The sequence below is a fragment of the Schistocerca gregaria genome, chromosome 7 (assembly GCF_023897955.1).
Source record: "Schistocerca gregaria isolate iqSchGreg1 chromosome 7, iqSchGreg1.2, whole genome shotgun sequence".
Classification (NCBI taxonomy): domain Eukaryota; kingdom Metazoa; phylum Arthropoda; class Insecta; order Orthoptera; family Acrididae; genus Schistocerca; species Schistocerca gregaria.
This window is the reverse complement of record NC_064926.1, coordinates 165,974,255-165,988,992: the sequence shown is the minus strand read 5'-3', so window position 1 is coordinate 165,988,992 and position 14,738 is coordinate 165,974,255. Positions and strand designations below refer to the sequence as shown.

At 38.3% G+C, this 14,738-nt stretch overlaps 1 protein-coding gene across 1 annotated transcript in view; it reads right to left on the bottom strand.

Moving 5' to 3' along the window:
- Positions 1-14,738, bottom strand: part of LOC126281209 (regulator of nonsense transcripts 1) — a 113,281-nt gene that overhangs the window by 55,961 nt on the left and 42,582 nt on the right. The window contains exons 6-8 of the mRNA XM_049979946.1: positions 4,507-4,679; positions 4,184-4,391; positions 3,939-4,098 (exon numbers count right to left, since the gene is read on the bottom strand). Coding sequence (XP_049835903.1) covers positions 3,939-4,098; positions 4,184-4,391; positions 4,507-4,679 — 541 coding nt within the window. The remainder of the gene's footprint in view (positions 1-3,938; positions 4,099-4,183; positions 4,392-4,506; positions 4,680-14,738) is intronic.

Sequence of the window (14,738 nt, the reverse complement as noted above, 5' to 3'; positions counted from 1 at the left end):
GTAGCATCTAGATGCTTACTGCGACTGCTTGCACAGCCAACGGCCACATTCCTGCAGCCAGAAGCGGGAGAATCTACAAGTCAAACGTGACTCAACTGCGCATGCGCATGAGTCCGCTCTTAACTCTAAAACGAATCCAATGCAAACAGTTGTGACTTCACGGCAGTTTGTTGTTATGAAGCATTGCATAGTCTTCTTAAATCCTTTGACACATTTTGCTGTTGGCAGACACTTGCACGAGCAGTGTGTGTGTCGTCGTATATGGTGCACTTCCTTTGCAATTTAAGTTACTTTCGTTTTTTTCCTCTCGTTTATGTTTTATTATTGAAGTATTATTCTGCAGTAGCGGGATACAATAATATCCTTTGTTTAGGGCATCGGTTCTTACCAGTCAGAATTCAAAAAATTTAACTGGAAACTAACACTATGAAAAATTCCTGGAATTCCAAAAAATTCCAGGTTTTTTCCCCCGATTTTCTTCCAGATGAAAAAATTCCCGGGTTTTTCCCGGATCTCCCGGTTGTTCCGTGACGTATACACCCTGTATAAATGCTCAAAAGAAGGTCGATAAGGTGTTTAAGATATGACGGCCTTTGTTGTCCTAGCACATCAATTACTGAAGACAATGTGCAACAAGTGAAGAAAAGGTACTGGAAAATTATTGAATCACTGTAAAAGAGGTTGCTGATAATACTAAATTATCCTCTGGCTCATGCCATGCATTTTTTTTTATGTTTAGGGCATGACGTCTAGCAGCAAAGTGTTCTGAAATGGTTGAATTTTGACCAAAAACGACGTAGCTGAAGGAAGTCAACAACAAACCAATACTTCTATGAAAGGTTACAACAGATGACCGAACATGGGTATATAGCTATCAAGTCGAAACCAAGGCATGATCGTCCGAATGAAAACTGCCTGAGGAGCCAAGACCGTAAAAACCGTTACAGGTATAACCTATCTCAATACACTTTTTCTCTCATCGTTGCTTCATTTGACAGAAGAGGTACCCACCCTCATTTTGCAGCAGGATGGAGTCCCGCCACATTGGCATAGCTTTGTAAACAGCCACTTCAATGAATATCTTCCACAGCACTGGATTGGTAATGCTTGGTCAAATGATGTTCCGTGCACGTTGTAGCCCTTGACCTTGCACCTATAGATGTTTTTTTTTTCTTTTGAGACTGTGTGAAGACATGGTTTATGCACCCTTATCTGCAAATGACTTACAGCAGCTAAGGCACTGGATTGTTGGCAGGGGTGACTCCATTGATCGGGTTACACTGGAAAAGTCAGGCAGAAACTGCAGTACCTGACAAGCATCTACCGAGCCACAAACGGAGCTCAGATTCAACATCCGTTTAAAATTCACAGAAACGCAGGGAGTTGCTTTCAGTCTATATGTGGAGCTCTGAAACAAAGTCCATTCATTTTTAATCACCCTGTACTTTTCATCGTTATGAACCTAAATGTGAGCCACTATGAAGCAAAAGGAAACAATGGGCATAATAACAATTTCGCAATTCACTGATGGGAAAGAGGAAGAGAAAATATATTTACTAGCTGGTTTTCTGTATGAGCCAGTTAACTGTCATCTCCCTGGTACACTTCAGGAGAGTTCACTGTTTCATTTCATTAAGTAGATTAGAAAGAAAACATCAATTATTGTTTCCCTCACATGTATGCACACACATGCATGCATATAACCTACAAATAAAGGAAATATAGAACTGAAAAGCAGGGGTAAAATAAAATAAGGTATACCGACAGTTTTGAGGGAATAATTAAAGGAAACAACAACAAATGGGACATCATGTGATAAAGTTCAGCTGATAATGAATGCATTATTCTTCAACCTTTGACTAAGGTTCATGAGTAGGTGCATAATTTAAGTACTTCAACTGTCAGCTCAATATCAGTGTGTGGATGTATACACCCCCAAATTAGCATTTTAGGACAACAACTTTCCCTCTTCATGAACAGTTTTTCATTATCTTGCCTACAGTTAATAAATCTACTACTCAGGCTTCTTCAACTGGAAACATTGCCAACTTCCACATTTTAGTAACATCACATTACTAAAACATCTAGCAGCACTGAACCACACTGCATGTAAATTAATTTTCTCAACTGAAAAGGTGCAACAGATATGTAAAAATGCATGCATTAGCATACATTTAATGAACTTTTCACACTCAATTCTCGCAGAAGCCCAACTTATTCACATGTGGTTGTCACAGCATTAGCGGACTTTTATGTACATCAAGAATGCAGAAGTAAGAGGACCTTTGCCTTAAAAATGAATGAAAAGTTCTCTTCGTGACACGCATAACTTAGTAGTCGAGACAGACAGACTTACCAGTATGTCCATCTTAATTCAAAGACACATTCAAGGAAGATGCTTAAAAATAATACAGACATATACAATATACAGGGTGATTCAAACAGAATACCACAAGTTTAAAAATGTGTATTTAATGAAAGAAACATAATATAACCTTCTGTTATACATCATTACAAAGAGTATTTAAAAAGGTTTTTTTTTCACTCAAAAACAAGTTCAGAGATGTTCAATATGGCCCCCTCCAGACACTCGAGCAATATCAACCCGATACTCCAACTCGTTCCACACTCTCTGTAGCATATCAGGCTTAACAGTTTGGATAGCTGCTGTTATTTCTCGTTTCAAGTCATCAATGGTGGCTGGGAGAGGTGACCAAAACACCATATCCTTAACATACCCCCATAAGAAAAAATCGCAGGGGGTAAGATCAGGGCTTCTTGAAGGCCAGTGATGAAGTGCTCTGTCACGGGCTGCCTGGCGGCCGATCCATCGCCTCGGGTAGTTGACGTTCAGGTAGTTACGGACAGATAAGTGCCAATGTGGTGGCGCTCCATCCTGCTGAAGTATGAATTGTTGTGCTTCTTGTTCGAGCTGAGGGAACAGCCAATTCTCTAACATCTCCAGTTACAGTAGCACCTCGAAGAAAAAGGGACCAAAAACTTTATTGGCTGAAATGGCACAGAAAACGTTCACCTTAGGCGAGTCACGCTCATATTGAGTTGTTTCCCGCGGATTCACAGTGCCCCATATACAGACATTGTGACGGTTGACTTTCCCGTTAGTGTGGAAAGTTGCTTCATCACTAAACACAATCTTTGAAACGAAAGATTCATCTGTTTCCATTTGAGCAAGGATAAAATCACAGAAATCGATTCTTTTAATCTTATCAGCTGCAGACAGTGCTTGAACCAATTTCAGACGATAAGGTTTCATAACGAACCTTTTTCGTAGGACTCTCCATACAGTTGATTGTGGAATTTGCAGCTCTCTGCTAGCTCTGCGAGTCAATTTTTCTGGGCTGCGAACAAATGCTTGCTGGATGCGTGCTACATTTTCATCACTCGTTCTCGGCCGTCCAGAACTTTTCCCTTTGCACAAACACCCATTCTCTGTAAACTGTTTATACCAACGTTTAATACACCACCTATCAGGAGGTTTAACACCATACTTCATTCGAAATGCACGCTGAACAACTGTCGTCGATTCACTTCTGCCGTACCCAATAACACAAAAAGCTTTCTGTTGAGCGGTCGCCATCTTAGCATCAACTGACGCTGACGCCTAGTCAACAGCGCCTCAAGCGAACAAATGTACAACTAAATGAAACTTTATAGCTCCCTTAATTCGCCCACAGATAGTGCTTAGCTCTGCGTAAAGCTGTGGTATTCTTTTTGAATCACCCTGTATTACTGTTGTGGGGAAAAAAAAGGCTGAAATCAAGTATCGCAAGGAAGTACCCCGCACTTCACAAACATTAACAAAGGCAAAGGCCACCATGTAATATTTACTACATTCTCAAAATCGTACTGAATGTTCAGTTTGGGAAAATTTTTCCTCATAAAGGCTCATTATATTTGTTAAGAATGGCAAAACTAACCTGTGATCTGTTGAGATCTGGAAGATGTGGAGCAGAAAAATGTTTAGGCAAATGGCAACGAAATAACACTTCATCAACTTCATGCCCAAGTAAGCGATGATAAATGTAAGCAGACACGGAAGAATCATCCATCGCAAATTTTCTTAGTGCCTGCTGCATTCTGCAGACAAAAATTACAATACAATAATTGAATTTTATACGTTTATCTAATAAAGATTGATAAAATATAAAGTTGCATGAAATACCTATCAAATGAAGTTGACTTCCAAATGAAATCTACGACAAAATGTGAACTACATTCAGTTGGTGCACCACTGTTGTTCTTCAACTCAATACCCACTTCTTCACCAAAGTTGTCTGGTATTTTTATGACGTGACCAACACCAGACCACGGTTTATGCATCTCTCCCAAGTAACGCAGTCTCAGTTCATCACCATGCATGAGTTTCATGTCTGCAATTTCAATGCATAATTTAGTTTTCAATTTTGAAATTCAGTTCTGAACTGTTAGTACTCAAAAGAACAGCTTCTACAAACATAGTTTCAAACAGAATTAGTTGCAACATACCACCATCAGTTTTTGCCAGTGTGAAGTATGCAATTATTTTTTTGTTCAAGCCAACATCCCATCTAACTTCTATATTCTCCTGTGTCTGAGACTCTTTCAGTTTCTTGTCATAATCAGCTTCCAACTTGACAAGAGGTCCAAATATATTCTGATATTGATAGCCATCTTCATATCTAAAAATGAAACAAAGAAACCATCGTTAGAATAACTAAATCTAAATTTTCTCACCAGTAATTATTAGTTATGAAGTGATAATAATACAGATTTTCTTATCTTTGAAAATGTGTTCGGAGTTGGATGGCTTACAACACATGCTTGGAATTTCCGAGAGCTGATTAATGCCAGTTTGTAGACATTTTTAATCTATACCTTAATAAAATCGTAAAACTACTGTGTCTGTCAGTCTATTTCAACATGCTAATCCGCAAAAATACTGAAACCATTTACAAAGGGCTTTCATGAGTCACTTGAGCACTGCTTGGGCCAACTGTAGTTTTATTTCATCAAAGTGACACAAAGAAAGAAAAAAAAAATGAAGATTTAGAAGAAGAAATATATTTTTTTTAAAAAAAAGAGAAAATTTGAAGTTTTAGAAGCTTGTTCAAGCTAGGTAGTTTGGATGTTTACTTTCGTAATGGCACAGTGCACCAGAGAACCACTGAGTGCACTGTTAATTTTTCAGATGTTCAAGTCAGCAATACAATTAAGTGCCACTATCTTTATGAATACAAACTACTGTTGAATGTCCATGGCTAGGATACACAAACTTACTGATTTCACTTATGTATTAAAATCTTAACGGAACTGTCTTGTTTCTTTCAACAGGTTTCATTTATATTTGGCTTCTTGGCTAGGAATAACGAATTTACTGATGAAGTGATGCTATAAGGGGTTGGTTTTTACTGATTGATGGGTAGAACCATAAAAAATGGTGGTATGTAAAGGCCCTTCTTTAGCTTCCATTGCAAAGCATGGTTTTTTTTCTTTTTTCTTTTTTAAGGACACAAAGACAACTGAGGTCATAAGTGTCCATCTCAATCTTAGAAGATGGAGATGTAAAAGAAACTGAAACATTAAGCCCAATTGACAGAAGGAAACGAGCTAAAAACAAGGTCTCCCCTTTGGGGAAAGTTCCACAAATTAAGCTGAAGAGAAAGCTGAGTTCTTGAACTGAAGATTAAAAGTCCTTTGCCATACTGCTAAGATGGATAAAAAGTGAAACGCGGTCAACAGCCAACAATTCACTCACTACAACAACAGATACCTCAGACGGTAAACACACTGGAATATAACCGGTTAAAAAAGTATATTGAACCCAGAAATGGCAAACCATCAAAGGTCGATGACAATGAGCACAAAGTGTTGGGGGATCACCACTTAACAAATGGCGATGGCTAAAAAGACAGTGGCCAATACGCAACCTTGCTGAAATGATCTTGCGGTGAGAGGTCCGAGAGGTAGTCAGCCATGTCACTGGGAGAAGTTAAATTCCCCGCAGTCTGTTCCCGTTGTACTGGTTATCTTACTGGTTTCTTAAGTAACTGAAGAATAGTTTATAGAACCTTACAGGGTTAGTGTGGTAGGACAACACACTCACTACGTGTTATTGGTTTCCATTCAATAAGCAATTTGAATGGGAATAGTAAGTCCAGTCCCAACACATTTTCAGCACCAATTTGTTAGTAGTTGCTGAAAGATCACATACCCAGTAACTGCACATCTTTTTTGTCTAGGGGGTTTCATGTTTTCTTTGTCTGCAAAATGATCATTCCAACATCGAACATGGCCTGGGTTTTCTTATGTTTAAACAAACTCCAGTGGATTGGCAATACTTTTTGCTAAGCATTATATTTATTCAAATTTTTGGTTCGAACTACACTATTTGCAATGAAAGTTAACACTTCTTAACATTTTTAGTATGAATATTGATTATCTAACTATGTTGTACATCACTGGTTACAAAAGCACTACTGTCTTCCTCCAAGACTGAAAAAGAAGTGGCAGGCAAGCTAACATGTGTCCGGAAGTTGCAGATATTTATTACATTACAAAAGAACATATTTATAATTAAATTAATACAGTAAGCATGTTTTCTGGCAACATAATGCAGTCATGAAATTACTTCAACTCCTTGCTATGGGTATCATACTCTTCACTTTAGATGAACCTTATTTCCAATGGTAGATTACATTACACCGTGAAGAGGAGACCAGTTGTGATGTTAAAGTGATATCATCTGCTGAAAGACGGCAACACAAAGAGCATCCGAAGGAATGACAAAGTTAGCAAGCGCCGAAGTAGGAGGACTGGAAGTCTGCAGCATCAGCAACCTCATTTCCCGTTAGATGGACATGACCAGAAACTCCCATCTTTCCTGAAGGAAATGGTGCAGGCAGCCTCATGTATAGTGATGGAGGATACCAGTTCTCTAACAGGTGTTGTAGGCTTTCTCCAAATAAAAAACCATTGCCACCATCATCTATTTCCACAAAAAACCATTCATGACATTGGTTGACAAAGTGACAAGACTGTCAACTGTAGAACGGTGCACTCTAAATCCACAACGTGCAGTGGTTAGTAGATTCCAAGACCTGAGCCACCATTCCAGCCAGCTATGAATCATACATTCCATCACCTTGCAAACACAGCTGGTGAGAGGAATAGGGCAGTGGTCTGACGGAAGGTGTTTGTCCTTACTGTGCATAGGTATTAGTATGCAGTGGTTTTTAAGCGGACCAGAAGGAAATGTGAAAGGTCAAAATAGATGTGATTACACAATTTTGTTTCTTGAAGGCACGAAACAAATGAATGCTGTGATTCGAGAACAGCAGCCGTAATTCCTTCTTGTTGGATCTAATGCAACAAATGGACACTGCTAGTCACAGGTTAGAGTACTTTTCCTTCATCTGGATCTCATGGACGGTCCGCCCATCGAGATACATGGGACACTCATAGGATGAGGCAGCATCATCACCATTACAAATGATACAGAGGGGGCAACAAGGTGGCCAATTGCCCTTGTGAGCATCTCTATAATAAGTAACACATTTGGCTGTGTGTAACAGAACACGTGAGTGTGGTTGTCATGTTAACACTGGTAGAATGCATCAGCTTTGGAATGTACGGTTGGACTGTGATAACTTCATAGCCTGCCTTAATCTTCAATGGAAACACTACTTATTCAGATGTGAGAAAATGAGAGTGAGTAGGCACTAAGTTTGCATCAAGCTTTTTCATTACCCAATGGATTGCAGTGGTGCCCTGATCAGAGAGATAATTTTTGATTTCTCCCTCCATCAGACCATGAAGCAGCTGAGTGTAAATAATACACACAAAGAATCCAGTGTACAATGGGCCTCAACATGAACAGGACAACCACTTATTAGCAAAGCTGTAAGCAGTTACTGGGCTTGAAAATCACAATTGGTATCCAGAAGCAAAGTCCCATTGCGTAAGCAAGAGCAGGATTTCATAGGGTCCACAATTACAGCAACACAAGGTGGAAGAAGAAACACCTAAAATGCCAAAGCGGAGGAAGGGGAGGAGATAGGGAACGAGGATAAAGCAAACGAGGGATTGTTCCGATGCCGTGTTACCAAACCTACAGAACACATTCCTGGGAGTATTCAAGACATGTTCTCCAAGGTAGGGGAAAAAAGAATAGCAGGGCAATAGACAACGAGCACAGAAGTGGGGAAGAGGTTCCACAAAGACTTAGGATCTACAGCAGCCAAGCATGAACTCAGCGGAGAGTGGCGAGCCTCCTGGCAGAAAAGCATGGGCATGTGACTAGTGCAGAAATATAAGAACAGGAAACTGTTGACGCTCTAATGACCAACAATGTGTACCTACACAAGAAATCAATAAGAGACCAAATTTTTGTTATAGGTTTGTGGTTTACTTCCACTTATGTTAACTGCCACAATTTATCATAAAATGTATGGTGGTAAGCGATAATGATAAAAACAATGAAATCCTACCAGTTAAAAAGTAATTTTTTCACATTACTGAAAAATACACAAATGAGAACTTCCAATAAAAGCCTGAACATGTCACACCTGTCACAGGATGAAACAGTGAGTAACTGTGCTCATTTAATTTACAGCACTGTTGACTGACAGGCCTCATCCTCATTAAGCCCTTTCACTCCAATCCTTTGCAACCGGTTTCACACTGTTTCCAACAATTCATTTAATTTTGAACTCTAAGGTACATTTTTTAAGTATCCAGTCTAATTTCAGCACAAACTTTTCCTTGATTGTCATCCTTTCAGACTACTAATGGTAAAAGTGTATCCACTTATTTGTCAGTTACCACCACAAATAACCGAGCAAGTTGTCAACAGAACATTCTCATAAACTAACAAAGCAGCTGATTACTTCAGATAGTAGCCAGCTCCAACACTTCCTATTACTTCTACTTTCTATTGTATGACTACACTTTAAACAGTTGTACATAAAAGACTTTTTTTAAGATATTAAGGACAAGAAGTAATTTTTAGAAATTATATATATATATTAGAAAGAAACTTCCACATGGGAAAAATATATTAAAAACAAAGATTCCAAGACTTACCAAGCGGGAAAGCGCCGGCAGACAGGCACATGTGTACACCTGTCCATTTTTTCCCCTAAGGGAAGTCTTTCCGCTCCCGGGATTGGAATGACTCCTTACCCTCTCCCTTAAAACCTACATCCTTTCGTCTTTCCCTCTCCTTCCTGAAGAAGCAACCATCGGTTGCAAAAGCTAGTAATTCTGTGTGTGTGTTTTGTTCATGTGCCTGTCTGCCGGCGCTTTCCCGCTTGGTAAGTCTTGGAATCTTTGTATATATATATATATATATATATATATATATATATATATATATATATATATATATATATATATATATATATATATATATATATATATATACCAAGCGGGAAAGCGCCGGCAGACAGGCACATGAACAAAACACACAAACACACACACAGAATTACGAGCTTTCGCAACTGGCAGTTGCTTCGTCAGGAAAGAGGGAAGGAGAGGGAAAAATGAAAGGATGTGGGTTTTAAGGGAGAGGGTAAGGAGTCATTCCAATCCCGGGAGCGGAAAGACCAGTTGCGAAAGCTCGTAATTCTGTGTGTGTGTTTGTGTGTTTTGTTCATGTGCCTGTCTGCCGGCACTTTCCCACTTGGTAAGTCTTGGAATCTTTGTTTTTAATATATTTTTCCCATGTGGAAGTTTCTATATATATATATATATATATATTAGCACTTTGGTAGTGTGAAATTATTTACCAAGAGTTTACTGTCTAATGTAAGAGCATTACTGAAGGATAAAAACCGTAACCACAAGCTACCTAGCTATACTCTAATCATTACTTTAACTAAAAAGTATCTTACATGTTAGCTACTCGGGAAGTGCTAAATTGTGACTTTTTGATACCTGAGAACACAGTTGTCAGAAGAAAAGATAGTTTGTGAATGAATTTCATGAGATTGTTTATTGCCACGTGCGAAACCATCCCAACCTATTTGCTTTCATTATCAGAAATATCAGCACTTTCACACTGCAAATTATATTGGCAGTTATTAGTAGCAGTAGCAGGGTTTAATAATAGTCATGATTTTTGAAACCGTTTGTACTGCAATTAATGACTGCTGAACATACCCATCCAAACGTAGGAGACTATCATGAAGATTCAGAACTCGCAGCTTAAGTGGGCCATAACTGACAAAATAAGTGTGCAAAATGAGTACTGGAACAGTGGGCCGTTGAAGTCATTATGCAATGTGAAAGGGAAGATAAATAAATGTGAAATATGCTGAGAGTGAATAACAAAAACTCACTTCTCCCTTTGTGTAAGCATCTCACACCCCAAAATTTTCTGCATTGTAGTTACTGAAAAAGTGAAATGCAGCATAGCCCAAGGTCTAGGTTAGGTTAGAGGGTTTTCTGGTTTAAGACTGATGTTCTGCAAGTGAAAATGGTGGAAAGTACTGACTTCCAGTTAGAAGTTGATATTGGGAAGCCGGCCCCAAGCCCTGATGGAAAAGGAGGAAGGGGAATGGGAGGAGTAACACGTCATTAATAAACCTTGGTTCATCTGACCCAGGTGATAGTACGATGTAAGGGTTCCTTGCCAGGATAACGGCAAAAAACCCAATGGCAGTGAAAGCCGAGATGCAGATCATCGCAACAGAGGACCTGGCAGAAGAGCCAAACGTTATAAAGCATACACAGGCTCTTTCAACATCCAAACACTTATTCAAACTGGTAGATCACAGAATGTTACTAGAGAACTCAGACAGAAAATTCAAGTCCTTCCACTTTAAGAGATTAGATTCACCGATTTGAAAGCGACTACCGTATCTTAAAAAGCAAAATGGACAAGAAAATATGCAAAGGAGGTGCATTGTTTCACATGGCCTTTATTGTGAATATAGAGATTGTTGACTCTGTTAGAGATGTAAATCAAACCTGCAATAGACTAATGATCAAATGAATGAAGCACACACACACACAAGACATACATAATTAGTAATGTTCCTACATCTACGAACATTGACAACAAAAAAGAACCTGAGAAAACATAAAATTTTTGGGAAAAAGATCTGTAGCCCCAACCAACTCCATCCTTACACTCTGCATAGTTCCACTGTAGCATTAACTTATGTGCATGTATTTGAATCATTTTTATATTAATTCCAATGCCATTTTGACAGTGTCTTTGAATCCATATCAATATGTCACCATCTAGTTTTGGTCATTTTACATTCAGTCCTGTATCTGCACATTTAGTATACCTATTTTTTTTTTCCGCTACCCTTTACTATGCCGTCAATTACAAATGTTTTTTTTTTTTTTTCTGTTGGTGGAGGGTTGAAAAGCCTCTCAGTTGCTATGTTTACATTTCAGAGGAGGACATACAAATTCTCCTTGGGGATTTCAAAACACAAATTGGCAAAGAGAGGAAATATAAAAAAAAGTCAGGAATTACCCTGCACTCAAATTCGCTAAAAAGAATGTGTCGACTCATTGACTTGTGCCAACACAACAATCTAAAAAGCATAACTTGAAAGACCCATAAGAAAAGGAAAACGTTGTGATCCCCCATCCTTCAGCTAGGTGAATTTCAAATAGATGTCCACCTGCTTAGCTGGATGGTGAAGTGCTTGCCTCCCACGCAAGTGGGTTGGAAATTTTCTCTGCTCAGGGACTGGGTGTTTTGCTGTCCTCATCATTTCATCCTCATCACCAGCACGCAAGTCGCCCGAACTTCCCCAGATGTCATACATTCATTTCCATTTTTTCCAAATAGATCATGTTGCAATCTCCTACAATTTCCAAAAACAGATAGACGATGATCACATTGCAGAGGGGGAAATATAGATTCTGACCACTATCTTACCAGAGTCAAAATTAAATTCACACCAAAGGAAAAGCTGAAAGAAACCACCACTAATTCCCAAATTAGATTTGAAGAAAATCCAAGAATTAAAGATTATGGAATTATGGGAAAAAAAGCAACCTACAACCAACTGGAGAGATTCCCTAAAGAAAATTATACAGAAACCAAGTGAACTGATCCCATTAAAGAAAAAAATCCAAACACGAGGTGGAATTCAAATTGTGATAACGTAATAGAAGAGAGATAACGAGCCTTCTGAAACTACAACTGTGAAAAATCAGAAAGCACCCATGAGAAATTTTTCAAAGTCAGAAAATAAACAGCTAAAATACTTACATAAACTGAAAAAAAAAGAAAATATCTTAATGAAGAGTTAAACTCAACTGAAGAACACTTTCAAAAATTGACACAAACTAACAAAGAAAGTTGTCCAGAATTGGCCAAATTATTTCTCAAAATTTCTAAATTGCTCAAAACCAGCAAGAGATTCCCCACTTTACAAACAGAACACAAGAATGACACTTCACTACAACCAACTCAATTTTACACACACATTAGAAAGCTCAAAAATAATAAATTATTGGGAGAAGACGGAATGTAACTGAACTACTGAAAAACCTCTGTTCAAATTCCTTAAAGGAAATCACAAAAATCATCCAAGAAATATGGCAGACAGAAAATATTCCAGAGGATTGGAAATGTGCACTAACTCATTCATTGCACAAGAAGGGAGAGATTGAATGTAAACAACTACAGAGGCACTTTTGCCAATCATTTGCAAAATTTTATCCGCTTGTCTCCTGAAGAGCACACAAGAACAACTGGAACATACCAAGCAGCCTTTCGACCTAATGCATTGTGCCTGAACAGAACTTTAATCTTAAAATTATTTAAAAATTGAAGCAATCAGGTCAAAACCAATAGTTTGCACATTCATTTATTTTTTAAAAAAGTATACAATTTTATAGATAGATGATCTCTATGTAATACTGTAGAAGAACGTCGACTAGACACCGAAACTCTGAAACTGACTAAACAAACACTGACAGAAACCAAATCAAATATTAAATTCATAGGTGAAATTTTGGAACCATTCTTAATTAAAACAAAAGACAAGGAAATGGAATCTCGACCGTTACTCAAGTTAGGTTTATGCGAATTAATGAAATTATGGGAAATTGTTCTAAAAAAGGAATCTAGACCCTCAAAGAATGTGTAGAGAAGATTGGCCTCCAAATCTCCAGGAGAAGACAATCATGTGTTCCAAGTTAGGTATTCCGAAACATAAAACAAATTATGGTGAAATCAACAGACTAACACTAAGTACCTCCGTGAAATTAATAAACCCGAAATAGCACAAAAAAACAGCTTGCATAAAATCAAGAAAGCGTCCAGACTTGTTCAAAATTTGTATAACCCAGAAATGCCTGTCAAAAGGCACTAAAATCAGGTACAACAACGCAGTAATCAAACCAACGGTCACACATGCAAGTGTAATACATGCAATTAATTGAAAACTAGGTTTACAAGAAATTAAGGAAGTAGTGAGAAAGATTATTTAAAAAATTCTGGGACCACAATACACACATGATGGATACAGACTGCAAACCACTGAAACAGAAAAATTATCGAACATCAAAACCTGACAGCAGAAAGATACGAATGAAGTTCTATGGACACGTAAGACAGATTACCTGGAGAAAGACTAACTAAACATCTACTGGAGTATGTGACACCACTTACAGTGGTGGGGAATGTCCAATACGAAATTCCAGCCATGCATTTTAGTGCTGCTGCCAGACAGATTACCAAACATAAAATTTTTATCAGAATAAATTAGCTTTTTGGTTCATTTATTAAACCAGAAGTGTGTTATACTTCCATAGCATGAACAAAACAACCTTCGAAAAAGTACAAACTTCGCCAAACAAACAGCACACAACTCTGAATGTTTAATGCTGCTTGCGACTTCTAGATGTGACAGAACTCTGCTTCTAGATGTGACTGAACTTGCAGCCAGATTCTGTACAGTAGTTATTTCTATATCTGTAACTTCTCAATCACTTTGAAAATGACAAATGTACAATTTCTTGTCCACCCCTAGTAGCTAATCCTAGGTGTAAGACAGAAGAACTTGTTTGGAATTTTTAACTCTCCAGCTGGACGTATTTTAATATTTTACTTCTATATATAGACGACAGAGTAAGATTTAGTACAAATGACAGCACAAAAAAAAGCAATTGCTGATATATGAATTACCTTCCTTGTTACAAAGGGGCCAATCACATCATGGGGTGCACAGATGTGTCCATGAAAGTAAGAAACACTAACTGTGATTGTATTAGTAGGACAACTTGACACTTAGTATTGAGTCAAAAGTGATAAGAGGTATCTAAAGACCAGCAACTGCAGCATAATGCTCAGTGGCGTAGTTGACGGTCTAGTACGCAACTGCATGGTGACTAGGTTTGTTTCATATCTGCCTTAATGCAATTCTGTCTCTCTGCAAACATTACTCCATTAATTTGTTTCAGCAGCTATCACAAAATTAATAGACCAAACTGTTCACAGATCTTATGAAAATATTTTCAGCCCTCAGAATGGCTCGGCACTTATCCTGTTCAAGACCTACTAATTCAGTGACAGTTTGCAAGGAAGAGAGCGCTAAGTCCACCGCTGGCACGCTGCCAAGATTGCGTAAGATAGTTGGCGGGTTGCGTGGGCCGCCTTTGTAGGTGCAACATGCTGTTACATCCTTGAGCCCCCCAGTTCTAGATGTACCCTTGTCAGGTTAATGGCTGACGCTACAGATCAGTTTGCAAATAAAGAATTTATTTAT